Source organism: Crinia signifera, chromosome 4 (genome assembly GCF_055691185.1).
Source record: "Crinia signifera chromosome 4, ASM5569118v1, whole genome shotgun sequence".
Lineage (NCBI taxonomy): Eukaryota > Metazoa > Chordata > Amphibia > Anura > Myobatrachidae > Crinia > Crinia signifera.
Window position 1 is genome coordinate 128,454,704 of NC_139220.1, and position 18,630 is coordinate 128,473,333.

At 43.6% G+C, this 18,630-nt stretch overlaps 1 protein-coding gene across 3 annotated transcripts in view; it reads left to right on the plus strand.

Annotated features, from left to right (window-relative positions):
- Nucleotides 1-18,630, plus strand: part of VEZT (vezatin, adherens junctions transmembrane protein) — a 50,591-nt gene that overhangs the window by 16,353 nt on the left and 15,608 nt on the right. For all 3 annotated transcript variants that reach the window (XM_083182421.1, XM_083182422.1, XM_083182423.1), the window contains exons 2-5: nt 723-854; nt 1,586-1,675; nt 16,289-16,464; nt 17,123-17,404. In XM_083182421.1, coding sequence (XP_083038547.1) covers nt 723-854; nt 1,586-1,675; nt 16,289-16,464; nt 17,123-17,404 — 680 coding nt within the window. The remainder of the gene's footprint in view (nt 1-722; nt 855-1,585; nt 1,676-16,288; nt 16,465-17,122; nt 17,405-18,630) is intronic.

Sequence of the window (18,630 nt, forward strand, 5' to 3'; positions counted from 1 at the left end):
AAGTTGAAATAATGATGTCAACATAAAGTAGACATATGGTCTATGTTAGTTATTCACTATTTTGAGTGGTAAGATTATTTGTCTCACAAGCAGAAAATTTAACATTTTGCAAATCGCAAAATTTTCCATTTTTTTCCGACATTTTGGTATTTTTCACAAAAAAACACAGACTGTATCGATGAAAATTTACCACTAACTTGAAGTACAATGTGTCACGAGAAAACAATCTCAAAATCACTGGGATAAGTAAAAGCAAAAAAAAGTTATCCCCACTTAAGTGAGACATGTCAGATTTGAAAAAAAGGGCTCTGTCAGGAACGCAAAAACTGGCTCTGTCAGGAAGGGGTTAAATTGGCCATAGAAACTTCCAAGAATCTTGACATATGTGTAAATCTGAAGATACCATAAGCTTTTGTGAAAATTTGCATTGCTTTTCCAAAGCTATTTCTGATTTGATTTGTAATATTGTACAGCGCATCGGCATCTGCTGTGCTATATAAGAAACTATAAATATATTGAAAGGTTAATGTTCCTCCTCACTTGGAAATTCAGGTGTTTTGCACTAGATAGCCGCCAGTGCTGACATTACTGTTATGATGTTCTGTCATTTTAACAGGCTGGTAACTAGTTGTGTAATATTTCTTTGTTTCAGCTGATTTCACTGCTGCCAAATACAATTTGCGGTATGCTGGTAATACATGTTTTCATGCTTTGTTTATCAGAATTCACCACTGTACCAGTACCTGCAGGATTTGGGACACACAGATTTTGAAGTATGCCCGCCAGTGTCACAGGAAGAAGAGGAGTATGTATCAGAGCATGGATTCCGAGGACAGGTCCACACAACTGCAAAGGTGAGCATGATGCAATAAGAACGCCACTTAGTGCTCAAAGTGTGGTCTGTATTTCAGAACTGATATGCAGACCAGACTTGTGCTAGAACCACCACAGTAGAGCGTGACACCCCAGGGAGGGAAGAAGAAATGCATGGGTTTTGAAAGATGCAGGGTGCTAGAATGAACACTACCACTTACCCACCTGGGCAATTGTAAGCATTAGCAAGTATTGGTCAGTAGGCCTGACAAGGCCTTTCCCTGTAAGTGAAAATTAAAATAAAAAACATAACATCTATCGTTATTTAAAGTCCATTTAATTGCATTAGTCATAAACTATATATATTTGGTGTTCCTGAATTGCACTACTTTGTTCAAAGTGAGAGTGGGAAGAATCATGGAAACGTGTTGCCTTTATTTGGTAAGAGATGGTGTTCTTGCTGTATGACAACACCGATCAGCACTCTCTGGGCTCCTAGCTCCGAGTGGGCATTGGGGTAGCTATAAATAAAGCATTACTAGGGATTTCAGCTAAGACAGCATAATTCAGCGCACAAATGAAATGCATGCAAAGTGGCTAGCGCATCACAGGGAATTTATCAACATATAGAATCAAGTCAGGACAAAAGGTGCGCAAAGGCAAAATAAATAAGAAAATTGCAGCAAGTAGGGTCACATCTAAATAAAGTAATCATAATGCAGACCTTTACAATAATATTTTGCAATGTTAACATTATTTGTATTATTTTCAGCCAAGTATTTACAAGAGAGCAGTGGAAATATTGCAGGGCTGGAACCCTTTTATTTCCGAAAAGAAAAAAGATGAAAAAATTAAATTGTTGGTAAGTTTCTCTTGGTAATGGCATACATATATATATTTTTAATTTTTGTACTCGGAAATGGCCAAGATGCTGGTGTGGCTGTTAAATAACGTGACTGTAATTGTAAAATATAAATCATACTGTGTGCATTAAAAGAGGGTGGGGAACATTTTACCTTGGACTATCTTAAAACGTTTTGCAAGTTTTCCCATTCTTACACAGATCGTGTGCTGTTACAAATGTTTTAAGTTGTGTATTTTGTTGTGCGTAATAAAAATACTTAATTAAAAAGTATTTCAACGTGTTCCATTTTTAATAATATCTATATACTTTATTCTGGTTTCTTAAATGGTTATGTTATATGTGGGTTTCTCATGAATAAAAAAACACAACCCCTTCAGTGTTTTTTTTTTTTTTTTGGAGAGCGCTCTCCACTGGGGGAGTTTTTTATGGGGAGCGCTCCCTTAAAAAAAAAAAAAAACACTGCCTCCCTGGGTCCAGGCAGCGCTGAACTGTCAATCAGCCGCTGCCCGGACCGGCACCTCGTCCTTGTCCCCGGCAGCCGGCTTGTCATAAGCCGGCTTCGGGGACTTCAATACAAAAGCCAGAGGGGGAGGAGGAGGAGGCACGGCAGAGGGGAGGGAGCCGGCCAGTGATTGAACTCAGCAGCGCTGCCCAGCTCTAAACGGTGGCAATCCTGAAAATTTTCCAGGCTTGCCAGACTGGGCACCGAGGCACAGCCCGGAAAATTCTCGGAATAGTCACTGAAGGGGTTAATATAATAAACGGAAATTATAGCACGAGTCTCATTATTTAATAGCCACACCTCATAATATCAGTTCATACCCGGTGTTAGTAGAGATTTGACTTGTGATCGCTTGAAAAAAGTGTTGGAGAATATAAGTATTTCAACAGAAATACTTGCTCTAAGGTGGAAGGGTCGGCGGAAAGTTATTTTAGGAGCGGTAGGTTACAATTATAGGATGAGTAACCTAGTCCAGTGGTTCCCAAACGAAGGGGTAGATGTATGAACACTCGCAATGTGGGATAGGTGGTATCCACGCATGTTGGGGGTTATTCTGGTTCATTCGGACCTCCTGTGCAGATGTTGTGCATCGGCGCAGGGTGTGTGCACCCATGGGGAACATTCTGTTCGCCGGGTTCATGCACCCTATATGGTGGACAGAGAAGTTGAATGCGTGCACCTTCAACATCTTTCGATGGTCTGCGACCATCGAAAAATGTGGGTGTTCCCTACAGCATGCGAATGGATGTTTGTTAAACATCCACTTGCAGCCAGTGTGAATTTGCAGCCTTGCAAGTCAAGGGCTATTATGTGTACTAATATCTCTTAACCCTAGGTGTGACCAACAAATATAGCTCTCCTGTCACTGTCGGTCTGCTATATATATGCCCAGCAATGCATGAATTGTCAGCTATCGGTTTTGACAGCTGCAGGTGACGTTGCCTATTCACCACAACAGGAACATCAACATCTATTCACTTTTTTTAACCTGTGGTGAGGTTCTGTGGTTATTGTGGTTCTGCACAGGAAACATCTGGGGTTTGTGTTGGTCATCCATTGCCTTGCACCATTTTTTTCCAAGTTTTTATTTATATCAGACGTGACCATTGTCGCTGCACTGAACTCCCAAACATGATATTATGAGGGCAATAAATATGAACTCAAAACCATTTTGGGAGGAACTACAGGAATTTGTGCCAGGTACAAAAATGTTGGCTCCCTTGCAACAGAGTTTACCATTTAAATATGAAGCAATATGACATGAAGGCAATATTGTTCTAACTATGCATTAATTTCCAAAAATGTACAAGGGAAACTATAAAATAGGGTAAGTGTGCCTTTATACCAGGCAACCGCATCATCCAGAGCTTTTCTGTCTGATTTGGAGCCCATTATAGAAAGTTTGTAGAAATGTAGGATGAATGCTGGTATTCAAAAAATATTGTGGGGAAAGTAGTATCCTGGCAGTGAGATGTCCCTAGCCCTTGGCACCGATGGCAACTGCTAAACTGTTGGTAGGAGCTGATGATGATGATTTGTGGGAAGCAGATGACTGTGACTACTGTTGTTGGAGCAGCACATTCCTGAGTTCTGTGCTGCCTTATAAAGCTTCCTGGCCATGTGTAATATTCTTTTAATATGTATAAGTAAACATAAATCGCATGTTTGATTCCCACAAATGCCTCCTGCTTACAGCCCACCTACGCTTTCTCTTGACCACTAGTAACCACAGTTGTTTTGTGACTGTGTGCTTCTTTATGTATATAATATTTATGCTTATGTAATGTGTTTGTATGTATGCATCGTAAAATCTTGCTTTAGTGATCTTGTTTATGAAATGTGCAAGACCAATAAGATAAAAATCTCACTGAGTTTATATTTGCTCATTTTTATGTGAATCAATTTAGTCTTTGCCTGTGATGTCTGATGATGAAGTGTAACCTTTTATATGGAAACTCACTCAGAAGAGAGAGAGAGAACATAATAAATGTGTGTTTAATGGCACATGATGCAACATTTGTATTACATCAAAACTAAAGTATGTATAAGTGAACTAAAATTATACTATATATCTAATGTGCGATATAAAACGGTGTAATCAGATGATTGTAAATAATTTGTGTGTGCTATATACTTATTAGCAATACTGGATCCGGTCCAGAGGTTTTAAAATTTTTATTTAAATTTTTTTTTTTTAACCCCTTCCCGACATTTGACGTATATATACGTCATGGCCGGGATGTACTTCCCGACACATGACGTATATATACGTCATGACTTTAAACTGTCCCCGCGTCTATAGACGCGGTGACAGTTTAAACATGTCTGCTGTCCCTGACAGCAGACATGTCCCTGCATGCCCAGGGGGGGGCGGCGATGCCTCCCCCCCCGTCGGCGATCGCTGTGATTGGCTGTTCAATGTGAACAGCCAGTCGCAGCGTTTTCCTGTGTTACCGGCGAATCAGACGCTCGGTAACACAGGTGTCAATCACCGTCGGGTGTGAGGGGGCATGAGGGGGTCACCGGTGATGACCACACCTCACCCCACCTGCCCCCAAGGCTGTGATTGGTCCGTCGGACCGACGGACCAATCACAGCCAAGGCGCGTCATTTAAACTAACGGTGACTGCGCTGCAGACGCCATTCCGGTCTGGAATTGCGTGCAGAGCGGTCACCGGCCACTCTGTCGTGCTATACATACCTGAACCTTGCCTGATACTTACCTGATCACCGCTGATCACCGCTGGTAGCGTGCTGCCAGCAGCTGGATGCTTCCTGGATCTTGTGACTTCCTGTGTGCTGCTGCTGCAGTGCTGCTGCAGTCCTGCCATTTTTTGGTCACACATGAGGCATTGCCGTACTGGGGAGAAATTGGGGCACAGATTTTGGGGTGCTTTGTCTCCTTCATTCCTTGTGAAAATGAAAAATTTTGAGCCAGAACTGCATTTTTGTGTAAAAAATTTAATTTTTCATTTTCACTGCCCAGTTGTACCACAATTGGTGAAACCCCTGGGGGTTTGAAATGTACACTATACCCCTAGATGAATTCCCTGAGGGGTGTAGTTTGCAAAATGGGGTCACTTGTGGGGGGGTTCCACTGTATTGGTGCTTCGGGGGTCTTGCTAATGCCACATAGCACCCACCATTCATTCCACCAGAATCTGAGCTGCAAAATCCAAAAATCACTCCTTCCCTTCTGAGTCCTGCCATGCACCCAACTGGTATTTTTTGGTCACATGTGAGGCATTGCCGTACTCGGGAGAAATTGGGGCACAGATTTTGGGGTGCTTTGTCTCCTTCATTCCTTGTGAAAATGAAAAATTTTGAGCCAGAACTGCATTTTTGTGTAAAAAATGTAATTTTTCATTTGCACAGCCCAGTTGTACCACAATTGGTGAAACCCCTGGGGGTTTGAAATGTACACTATACCCCTAGATGAATTCCCTGAGGGGTGTAGTTTGCAAAATGGGGTCACTTGTGGGGGGGTTCCACTGTATTGGTGCTTCGGGGGTCTTGCTAATGCCACATAGCACCCACCATTCATTCCACCAGAATCTGAGCTGCAAAATCCAAAAATCACTCCTTCCCTTCTGAGTCCTGCCATGCACCCAACTGGTATTTTTTGTCACATGTGAGGCATTGCCGTACTCGGGAGAAATTGGGGCACAGATTTCTCCTTCATACTTCATGGCAGCCATTACATTGGGTTTATCCCCCTCTCTCTCCCAATTAGACAGGTAGTTTTTTCCTCCCTAGGATCCAGCTCCTCCTCTTCCTCTTGCTATATAACTGAGCACCTCCCCTTAAACCATAGTCTTTTTCCTGTCTCCTCTGTCTGTAAACAGGTAGTTAGAGTAGTGTAGAGACATGATTAGAAAAGAGACCTGGCAGCGTGGGGTGGCGGTGCCTTACCCTATGTATGTGATCCGGAGCCGGTGGCATGGATCTGTGCTCAACGAATGGGTTGGCGGAGCCTGTAACCCAGTATCGAGGAGGTATGGGGACTCACCTAAAGCCTTTAAGTGCGGGAGCCATGGCGCAAGTATGGTGAGTCCAGAGCACTGCAGAGCGGCAGCGTGTTCCCCCAGGCTGGCGTCTGTTTTCGGGTATGGGGAAAGCAGACGCCGGAGGGGAGTGACGCGAGCTTCCGGCGCGCGGTCTGCGGTGCATGGGCAGACCGCGTGCGTTCCACTGACAGGAAGCGTATGGCGCTTCCTTGCTCGGCGTCCCGTGTGAGACGCGCGGGCGGACGTGACGCACGAGCGGGCGTGACGCACGAGCGGACGTGACGCATATGCGACGCGTCAGCACGCGGCCTGCGTTCCAGCGCGGGTCGCGTGCGTACCACAGGGCGGAAGAACAGTATATATAGCGCCTGGCCGGTGTAACAGGCGCTGCTGCTTCTTGTCTGCGTGGTTGCTCTGTGGAAACTCGGCTGCAGTATGGAGGGAGCCTCTCCTAATGTGAATACACCGCTGCCCAGGTAAGTCCTCAGTGAGGACTGGTTATGGTACTTTTATGCTGGATAGTCAGTTAGTTAGTTGTCTTTTTCTTCTGTTTTAGTGTGCCTGTTGTGGCTAAAAAGAAGACAGCTAAAAAGCGATTGGATAAGATTTGCCCTGAGTGTGACAAGTCGTTTATTGGAGAGGATGTATTATGCAGATGTTGTCTTCAGAAGAAGGAATCTGCTTCAGTATCTAGCCAGATAGCAGAACTTAGAGAATGGATGGAGAAAAATTTTGTCTCAAAAAAGGAATACTCTGGCAATAAAAGGTCTAGGTCCCAGACCAGTTTGGATGTGGACGATGATGTGGGATCAATAGGGGCCGGTTCTGATGATGGCACAGGTGGTTCCACGGCCGAATCTGGAGAAGTGATTGAAGACGAGCGTTTGTTTGATTTAGGTCTTGTGGAAGTGGTGTTAAAAAACTTATATAAGACCTTGAATTACAAGCAGCCGGTTAAAACGGAGTTGGACACTCTTTTTGAAGATAGGTCAAGGAAAGGCAGATGCTTTCCTGTCCACAAGGTGGTCAAGGACATACTGATAAAAGAGTGGAATAATGTGGACAAACGTGTGGGGTCCTTTAAAAGGGTTGAGAAAATGTTTCCCTTAGAAGATGAGGAGTTTCTAAAATGGAGCAATGTGCCCAAAATTGATGCATCTGTATCTGAGGTCACTACCCGCACGACTATTCCGTTAGAGGACGGGGCTTCCTTGAAGGACCCTATGGAAAAGAGGATGGAGAGTGCTCTGAAACGTTTGCATATATCTACCTCTGTGTCCATAAAGGCAGGCGTAGCCATAGCTTCTCTGTCAAGAGCATTACGCATATGGTGTGCGGCACTGCAGGATGATATGCAGGATAAAACCTCCCGAGATCATATGAGCAAAAGCCTGGCTCAGATACAAATGGCCATAGATTATGTATGTGAGGCATCGCTGGACATGCTGGATTTTTCAGCCAAATCTTTGACCTCAGGAGTAGTAGCCAGAAGGGCACTCTGGCTGAAGTCATGGTCGGCGGACTCACACTCCAAAAATAAACTGGCCACACTTCCATATGAGGGAGCTTTTCTCTTTGGAAGTAAGCTTGACCAAATGATTCAGAGGATGTCGGGGGGTAAATCGGTCAGGTTACCCCAGGACAGGAGAGGTAGATTTAATGCCTACTCCAATAGGCAATCATTTAGGCAGGCCAGGTCTTACAGACCAGGTAGACCTTTTCGTGACAAATACGCATCAGGTACGTCACGAGCGTTTTTTCGCCAGTACATTAAAAAGAGAGGCGAAAGCTCTAGTACAGCCCAGAAGCAGTGACGCCAGGGGCGCTATGGAGCGGATTCCAGTAGCAGGAAGACTGTTGGAATTTGCTCACGTCTGGGAGCACAACGTCTCGGACAAATGGGTCTTAGAGATAGTATCTCAAGGATACCGGTTAGAATTTCTGTTAAAGCCAAAATGGGCAAAGTTTTTAAGCTCCAATCTTCCCCTATCAGAAGCGGAAAAGGAGGTGTTAAAGTCAAGCGTGCAGGATCTGATCGACACGAAAGCAGTCGAAGAAGTTCCGTTAAAAGAAAGAGGACTGGGGTATTACTCCCGGTTGTTTGTTATAAGCAAAGCCTCAGGCGGGTTCAGAACCATCCTCGACTTGAGGGGTCTGAACGATCGTCTAAGAAAAAAGAAGTTTCATATGGAAACAACCAAGTCGATCTTGATGGGAATCAGGAAGGACGATTATCTGGTAGCAATCGACCTGAAGGATGCGTACTTTCATATTCCCATCTTTCCGGCCGACAGAAAGTATCTAAGGTTTGCCATAAAAGAAAGACATTTCCAGTTCACATGCCTGCCATTCGGGCTAACCTCATCACCCCGGGTCTTCACGAAGGTTCTGGTAGTATTAATAGAAAGCCTAAGAAGGCAAAAGGTGATGGTGTGGGCATATCTAGACGACATCTTGATAGCAGCACAGTCCGAGGAAGAAAGTGTACTAGCAAGAGACTATACCATCGAGTTTCTTCAAAGGCACGGCTGGATGATCAACTGGGAAAAAAGTCGTCTCACTCCATCAAGAAGGATTCAATTTCTAGGCATCTTGGTAGACACCGTCTCTTTCCAAATAGCGCTCTCAGAGAAGAGGTGCGAGAAAGTCCAGCAGCTGATTTCTCTTATTCACAGCGAACCCCGCGTGCCCTTAAGAACTGCAATGAGTTTGCTCGGGATGATGGCTTCAGCAGTAGAAGTTACGCCTTGGGCAAGATGGAGAATGAGGCCACTGCAGTGGTTTCTCCTGAGATTCTCACGAGATCATACGCCACTAGATCAAACAATAAGGATTCCAAACGCAGTAAAGGTCTCCTTGAATTGGTGGAGCTACGATCTGTTAAGAGAAAGAAGATGGTCCCTACAAAGTCCGTCATTTGTAGTGATAACTACAGATGCCAGCGCCTCAGGCTGGGGGGCGCATGGGGTAGGAAGATCGTGCCAAGGAAGGTGGTCAATACAAGAAAAAAACTGGTCCTCGAACCACAGAGAGTTGAGGGCAGTGTGGCAAGCGATAAAATTCTTCGCGAACGACATAAAGGGGTCACATGTGCGGGTGTTCTCAGACAATGTCACGACAGTCTCTTACATCAACCGACAAGGAGGCACAAGAAGTCGGGTGTTGTTGGAGGAAGTAGAGAATATAATGTCTTGGGCCGAAGTAAACCTGCTGTCTATTACAGCCTTGCACATTCCGGGAGAAGAAAATCAAGCAGCAGACTTCTTGAGTCGCAATACATTAATTCCAGGCGAATGGGAACTAAAGCAGTCAGTCTTCCAGCTCATAGTAGAAAACTTCGGCATGCCAGAGATCGACCTAATGGCGACATCGGTCAACAAGAAAGTTCCCCGGTTTTTCTCACGGTACCCAGCACGCGGGTCGTGCGGAATCGACGCCCTATCTCAAGAGTGGAACTATTCCCTAGCCTATGTGTTCCCACCATTTTCTCTCATCCACAGAGTGTTATGGAAGATCAGGTCGGAGAGATGTCAGGTGCTGATAGTTCTTCCATATTGGGCCAGAAGGGCTTGGTTCCCGATGCTAGAGAGCATGGCGGTAGCCGGACCTCTGTTTCTGCCAGTGTCATCAGACCTTCTGTCTCAGGGACCAATCAGATGCCAAGATCCGCAGAACTTGTCGTTGACGGCGTGGAAATTGAGAGGCAGCAGCTAAGGGAGAAGCACCTATCCCCAGAGGTGATAGAGATACTGCTCCAGGCGAGAAAAAAGGTTTCGTCGGCTATCTATTACAGAGTCTGGAGGATATTTGCTAATTGGTCTAAAGGCAAATTTCAGTTTCCAAATGCATCCATCTCTCATGTGCTACAGTTTCTGTGTGACGGTTTCAACAAAGGTTTAGCAGTTTCTACCCTGAAAGTGCACGTCTCGGCATTAAGGCCCTTATTCAGATTCGAGCGGTACGGCCCGCGTGCGGCCGTACCGCCGATGTTTTCCGTCTGCACATGCGCAGAGGTCAATCTGCGCATGTGCAGGCGAATTCGCCGCACATAAATTTACTACGCCGCAAAGGGGGCGTATAGGGGAGTGAGGGGCTTCATCCCCTCATTTCCCTATGTGTACGCCCCGCGTTTCATGGGCGTTCCCATGCAAACGCGGGGCGTATGCATGGAAATGAGGGCATGACGCAGCTCATGGGGGCGGAAAGCTGACGTCGCCGGATGTCAGCTTTCAGCCCCCATACAAGCTACCACACGGACGATTGTCCGTGTGGTCTCAGCTTGCGGGAGCTGCCGCGGCGTGCGGACCTGCCTTCGATCGTCGACGACCATCGAATGCAGGGGGCAGCTCCCACCATGGTGGAGGCGTAGCCTCCACCATTTTTATGCGGATCGCCAGCCGTCCGTGTACGGACGGCCGTGGCGATCCGTAGGGTGGGCGGGGATTGGTTTGTGCGGCCGGAGCCCCGTGTGCGGCTCTGGCCGCACCAACCAGAATAAGGGCCTAAGTGTGTTATTAGACCAAAGGCTGGCAGAACATTCTCTAGTAAAAAGGTTCTGTCAGGCCATCAAGAGAATCCGGCCGAGGGTTCGTTCTTTGGTTCCTCAATGGGATCTTAACTTGGTGCTAAATGGGCTTATGGAGGCTCCATTCGAGCCGTTGGACAGGACAAGCCTCAAGTTTTTGACATGGAAGGTGGCGTTCCTGGTAGCGATCACTTCAGCCAGAAGGGTTAGTGAGCTCCAGGCGCTGTGCATTCAGGAGCAATATCTGAAGATATTCCCGGATAAAGTAGTCCTGAAGACTAAAAATTCTTTTTTGCCAAAAGTGGTGTCATTTTTTCATTTAAATCAGGAAATTATTTTACCTTGTTTTTTTCCCAATCCTGCAAATAAAAAAGAAGAAAATTTGCATTCGTTAGATGTGGTTAGAGCCATTAAAATTTATTTGGATAGATCTGCTTCATTCAGACAAACAGAGAATTTGTTTGTGATTCCGCAAGGGGCGAAGAAGGGATTCGTTCCAGCGAAACAGACAATTTCACGATGGCTTAAAGAAGTTATTTCCTTTACCTACAAGAAAGTAGGACGTCCAGTCCCGGAGGGTATAAAGGCACACTCGACACGGGCAATGGCGGTTTCATGGGCGAGAGAGGCGAACGTATCGGCCAGTGAGATATGTCAAGCTGCTACTTGGAAATCTCTGCATACGTTTTCCAAGCATTATGCCCTGGACGTGGCAGGAGCACGTTTCGGAAGTGAGGTTCTGAGGCAAGCGCTAGCTTGAGGTATTGTATATCCCGCCCTACTGCTTTGGTACATCCCAATGTAATGGCTGCCATGAAGTATGAAGGAGAAAGCAAGGATTATACTCACGATAATACCTTTTCTTCGGAATACTTCATGGCAGCCCATATTTTTTTAGCCCTCCCTGTTTCTGTTTTTTCCCTAGGATCGGGACGGAGACATTCAAAAGACTATGGTTTAAGGGGAGGTGCTCAGTTATATAGCAAGAGGAAGAGGAGGAGCTGGATCCTAGGGAGGAAAAAACTACCTGTCTAATTGGGAGAGAGAGGGGGATAAACCCAATGTAATGGCTGCCATGAAGTATTCCGAAGAAAAGGTATTATCGTGAGTATAATCCTTGCTTTTGGGGTGCTTTGTCTCCTTCATTCCTTGTGAAAATGAAAAATTTTTAGCCAGAACTGCATTTTTGTGTAAAAAAATGAAATTTTTCATTTGCACAGCCCAGTTGTATCAAAATTGGTGAAACCGCTGGGGGTTTGAAATGTACACTATACCCCTAGATGAATTCCCTAAGGGGTGTAGTTTGCAAAATGGGATCACTTGTGGGGGGGTTCCACTGTATTGGTGCTTCGGGGGTCTTGCTAATGCGACATAGCACCCACCAACATTCCACCAGAATCTGAGCTGCAAAATCCAATCACTCCTTCCCTTCTGAGTCCTGCCATGCACCCAAATGGTATTTTTTGGTCACATGTGAGGCATTGCCGTACTCGGGAGAAATTGGGGCACAGATTTTGGGGTGCTTTGTCTCCTTCATTCCTTGTGAAAATGAAAAATTTTGAGCCAGAACTGCATTTTTGTGTAAAAAATTTAATTTTTCATTTTCACTGCCCAGTTGTACCACAATTGGTGAAACCCCTGGGGGTTTGAAATGTACACTATACACCTAGATGAATTCCCTGAGGGGTGTAGTTTGCAAAATGGGGTCACTTGTGGGGGGGTTCCTAACTTTTAGCATCTTATGGTGCCTAGAAACCTACATGGTGCCTAAAAAATAATCTCATAAAAAGGAGGCTCCAAAATCAAGTAGGTGCTCCTTCTATTATGAAGCCTGTGGTTTGGTCAACGTGCACACTAGGGCCACATATAGGATATTTATGAAAACAAAAGAATTGGGGGAATCAATTTTTAGTCACATTTCTCTAGTAAAATCTACTGTGTTCCTTAGAAAAATGTATTAAAATTGCAAATCTGCAAAAAAAATGAAATTTTGAAATTTCACCTACACTTTTTTTTAATTCCTGTGAAACACCTAAAGGGTTAACAAACTTCCAAAATGCTGTTTTGAATACTGTGAGGGGTGCAGTTTTTGAAATGGCATCATTTATGGGGGTGTCTCACATACAAGTCCCTCAAAGTCACATCAGAACTGAACTGGTCCCTAAAAAAAATCAGTGTTTGAAATTTTCTTGAAAATTTGAGAATTTGCTATTCATATTTTAAGCCTCCTAGTGTCCAAAAAAATTAAAAGGAGGTTGAAATAATGATGGAAACATAAAGTAGACATATGGTCTATGTTAGTTATTAACTATTTTGAGTGGTATGATTATTTGTCTCACAAGCAGAAAATTTAACATTTTGAAAATTGCTAAATTTTCAAATTTTTTTACGACATTTTGGTATTTTTCACAAAAAAACACAGACTGTATCGACCCAAATTTACCACTAACTTGAAGTACAATGTGTCACGAGAAAACAATCTCAAAATCACTGGGATAAGTAAAAGCAAAAAAAAGTTATCCCCACTTAAGTGATACATGTCAGATTTGAAAAAAAGGGCTCTGTCAGGAAGGCAAAAACATGCTGCGTCAGGAAGGGGTTAACTGACTTCTTCTTACTTCTCCATCCACGTCAGCATAGAGGGATAATATAATAGTGTGCTGAGTTTAGCGAACCCCTAGATCCCGAAGCATGACGAGCGGACATATTACACAACATATGCCGACGCCGAAATCCGTGAAAACGGCGCATTGATCTTTTGTCCATGTCAACCTTTTGGCTGTTGACCAATAGAGGACATCGTATTGACTGTCGACCTAATAATCCACACCCTGCAATGCCAGCACTTATACAAATGCGTTTAATAAGTCCCATAAATATGGAACAAGATATAGGGATCCATTCAAAGCTGTATGAATAGTGCCTGGAATGAGCAATTGCCATCACTGCTAGTCAGTAAATGAATTTCCAAGCCTTATTAAACTGGTTGTTTAGTCACCAGAACTGGCATTTTCCAACCATAAGTGCCTGCAGTGATGCTGTTTGCGCTCCACTAAATGCAGAATATGGAATTGCAGCAGTAGTGTACTCTGAATTCTGCTTGCGCCTCAGGAGCCTTAATATTATCGCCAATTGAATAGCTCCAGGACCTCCATCCCAGCACTAATCGACCCAATATTTTGTAACTTTTCATAATAATCCAACTTAAAACCAAATGTAATTATGTGACGATCACCTAATGTGTGTGTTTGTGCTTCCTCGCTTATCAGACAACTGGTCTTTCACTACTGTTTTACCTCCTCCTAGCCCAGTGCTGCTACAGACATGTATTACATTTTCACTCATATTAGAGCGACAATGTTCACATTCATTCTCATTATTCCTTATAGAAGTGTGGTAGCGGGTTTTGGGCCAGATTCTCTAAGCTTCAAAAGTGATAAAATTGAGAGTTATAAACAGCCAGCCAATCGGCTTCTGTCTGACATTTTTCAAGCACAGTCTGTGACATGGCAGGTAGGAGCTGATTGGCTGGCTGCTTATCTCTCTCCATTTTATCACTTTTGAAGCTTAGAGAATCTGGCCCTAAATGTGGCCTATGCAGCACTTTTTTAAAGAAATGCCAGATAACATTAATGGGAAGTTGTACTAGCAGAGGTGAGATCTTTAGTTGACTGTTGGGGTTTAAGGAGACCTGCTGAGGTTTCAGGAAGGTGAACCCCCCAATAAATAGGCTTTTGTATGTACAGTAGATATGAATATAATGTAGATGTTTTACAGTGCCAACAGGTTTTAACATTGACAACAAAAACTAAAAAAGTCAACATTTTCATGTGTTGACCTTTTTGTGTCGACTCATTGACTGTCTATCTAATAAATCACACCCTACCAGTCAATGAGGAATCAGGGACTACATATGAATTCTGGTGTATAAATGTAACCCTTTATTACTGAATATCATACAGATGCTGAAACTTCTATCATAGTGACACTTATGCAGCTTAGATCCTCCCTTGATAAGTCATAGGATTCTGACCATTTTGGCTGTTCACTGGCCCTTTATGAGCTCGAGCACCTGCTTAGATTTGTTTCGTTCATTAAGCAAACGTTTATTATACATTTTACTAAAATGTACATATCTTTAGTTCCTAACATCGGACCAGCACCTATAATTAAAACTCAAACTGCACAATGAAGTGACTTGAACACATAAAGTGATCATAGATACATGGTGAAGGATGACCCTTGCTCCCTGCGCTCTCTCTGTAGAGATCCATATTGGTGTGGTGTTCTCACGTGGCATCTTGTGAATCAGTGGGCACGCACCTCGCTGATGAATCATATGCAGCAAGCTGAAACCAGTTAGTAAGCATTAGGAAATACTACTGCAAACAAAACTATTTTGGAGTCCAAACAACAGCATTTTGTCTTCTAATCAGCTTTTCTTCATATTCTAGCAATAAGCAATCTTTGTTCTCAGTGTGAATATTACACAACATGCAATCTATGAAAAACTAACAATGCTTCCATTACTACCATGTTCTTCCCTGCAGTGGCTGATCATACTCCAAGTTATTTTAGAACCAGTTATGGAGTTCTAGTGCTCCTACTAGTTAAACATTTATTTTTCCTATTTAAAACTTTTTACAAGTTCATGAATTTCAGGACCCAGGGAATCTCAGCAGAACATTGCCTGGTGCACAGGTAAATGTCACACACACACACATCTGGGTGTCACACAATGGAAAATAAAATGTGATTCCATCACTCCATGGCCCAGTATATTCATGGCTCAGCTGCACAAGGTGGCACATCCCACCAAAATGAATTGCCTCCAATGTATGACAGTAGGGTGTAGTATAGGGGTCCGACAGTCATTATCCCAACATCGGGATCCCGACTGGCCGGACCCAGACAGCATGGCGAGCACAACAAAGCCCCTTGCGGGCACGGTGGCTCGCTACGCGAGCTACCTATTCTATTCTCCCTCTATGGGGGTTGTGGACCCCCATGAGGAAAAATAGCCAACGGCCGGCGGTAACCTGGCTGCTGGTGTTTTGACAGTCGGGATCCCGACGTCGGGTGAATGCCTGTCAGGATCCTGACTGTCGGGACCCCATCCGGCACCCTGACAGTGATGCTGGTTTGGCACAGCTTGGCTTGTCAGACTTTTTTGTTGTTGCCAAAATGCAGTGTGAAAATGAACTTGTTGAAATCTTATACAGTGTCAGGACAACAGATGCCACAGACAATCAAGTGACTGTAGCTTGTGTATTATTCCCCATTATAGCACCTTCCAAAAATGTGGGAGACACTTTCACTGTGTGTAACTGAGTGAGTTATTTATTATTTGCAACATAATTTCTCTTTCCTTCAAGTGTACATCTCTTTGAGTTCTTTTGGCGTGACATGCTATATAAAGACGATGATGATGATGACGTAGTAGTAGTTTACAGGTTAAGTCTGTTATCTTCAGGGATAATATGTACATTACAGGAGCATAGAAGTAAAATGCACTCTTTGGTTAATATGTTCCACTTAGTTAATAGCCATCTCCTTTTTTGTTTTAACTCTGCTAGGATATTGGGTTCCGACTGGATTGCATGCGTTCAATCCTGCTACAGGAAGTCCTAATACAGGAGGATGTAGAGCTGATTGAGTTGCTTGACCCAGGGATCCTGTCTGCTGGTCAGACCCAGAATCAACAGAAAGAACATCTTCCAACTCTACGCTCCCTAGCAACACCTAATATTTGGTACAGTCCAGCCAATGGATTCTTTTTCAGTATTATAAGAACATTATGTTTGTATAATACTCCAGTGTTTAAATTTGTTGTAAATGATGCTTGATCTATTCAGTAGATGTTCTGCAAGTACGGATATGATTGACAGGACAGCAACTCTTCATTATGGTTTCTGATTGTGTCTCTGAGGTCCCAGGCTTTGCCCACCGTTTGTTATTTGTTTGAGGCCTATGAGCTTGATTCTGATTTTGACATCAAAAAGTCACTGCTCCTGGGCACTGCACTGTAGGTGCGGAAAAACATGGATATGGGTGGGGTGTGTCCATCCTGAAATCTAAATTGCAGTGTAAACATAAATCTGTACAGAATTTGTGGGCTACATGCAAAAGCAGCCAGTATTTATCCTGCAGAGGAATAATATTTGCTCCCCTTGAATGGCAACATACAGATACAAAGTTACTGTCTTAGACTCAGCCCTTATGTTCACGCATGCCAAAACATGTGGACAGGCATACAGTTACTTTAATATTCTCTTTTCCTCCATTTCACATATCAGTTGTATTTAATTCTATAGAACGTGGTAAAAAAAATCTTTTTTTGGATTAATATAAATTATTATATTGTTGTAATGTATTGAGCTCTGACTGTTCATTTTCCATTCTTTTCGCAGGGATATGTCTGTTTTGATTGCGTTTCTCAGCGCCATGGCTGCACTGAAATCATGGCACTTCTCCTCCTTGTTCATCTGGGGGCCCAGCCTACTTTTCTTTGCCATTTTTGCCGTCCTACGAGTGCTTAAAACATGGAGTGCAATCAGGCTGCAAGTAAAATTAAAAAAATATTGTGGTCAGCTGGAAATGACCGTTGCTAACAGCCGGGCCTTTACCAACTTAGTGAGAAAATCTCTTCGTCTGATCCAGGAGACAGAAGTTATTTCTCGAGGATTCACTCTGTAAGTGTTTTCATTTAATTTAACTTAAACTCAATTAGGTAAACTCAATTAGGTAGTTCAAGTCCTGGATGGCCTCCTGACAGTTTGGATTCCGACGGTCAGTAGACTCCGACTTGCAGGGGCTGTTCTCCCTCATGGGGGTCCAAGACCCCCCTAGAGAGAGAGAGAGAGAAAATAACCTGTATTGAGCCACCGAGCCCTCAAGTAGCTGCGTCGCACTTGCCTGCTTGAATGCCACCTATCACCAGCTCATACCACACCCACTAGTTCCGTAGTGTAAAATCCCGTCTTATGCTAATTCCCACTTTGCCGGATGTTTTTCTGCCTGCGCAATTCAATAAGAAAGTGAAATCCGCAGGCAACGCAGCAGGTATGTGTGTAAATTCCACAGTATGTGATCTATGTGAAGGTTATTGGAAAAAGGAATGACCCATCTAATTACAGAACTGTGAGCTTAACATCAATAGTGGGTAAATTATTTGAGGGATTTTTAAGGGGTGGGATCCAAAATATTTAGATCTCCATAGTTTAATCAGTATTAGCCAACATGCGTTTGTAAAAAATCGCTCATGCCAAACAAATTTACTAGGCTTCTACGAGGATGTCCGCAACAACGTTGATAATAAAAACGCTATAGATATGGTCTTCCTAGATTTTGCTAAGGCTTTTGATACAGTACCTCATAAAATGGAGGATCTGGGAACGAATTTGTAGATGGGTACGGAACTGGCTGTGAAATAGAGAACAGAGAGTGGTTGCGAACGGAGCAGTATCAGATATGATACCAGTACTAAGTGGAGTGCCACAGGGGTTGGTACTAGGGACCATTTTATTTAACATATTTATTAACGACATTGGGGTGGAAATACTCACCAATGTTTCCGTCTTTGCTGATGACCCAAAACTGAGTAGAGTAATTAGATCAACCGAGGATGTCTCCGCGCTTCAAAGCTATCTAAGTAACTTAGATGAGTGGGCAAAAAAGTGGAAAATTAGGTTCAATGTGGATAATTGCAAAGTTATGCATCTTGGGAGACATAACCAATGTACTAATTATAATCTTAGTTGGGAGGCATTGGGTAATTCAGAACTTGAAAAGGACCTAGGAGTCCATATTGATAACAAACTGGGATGTAGTGCTCAATGTCACATAGCAACAAATAAGGCCAACAGTATACTAGCATGTATAAAAAGTTGTATGGCTACTAGGGACTCAAAAGTAATTA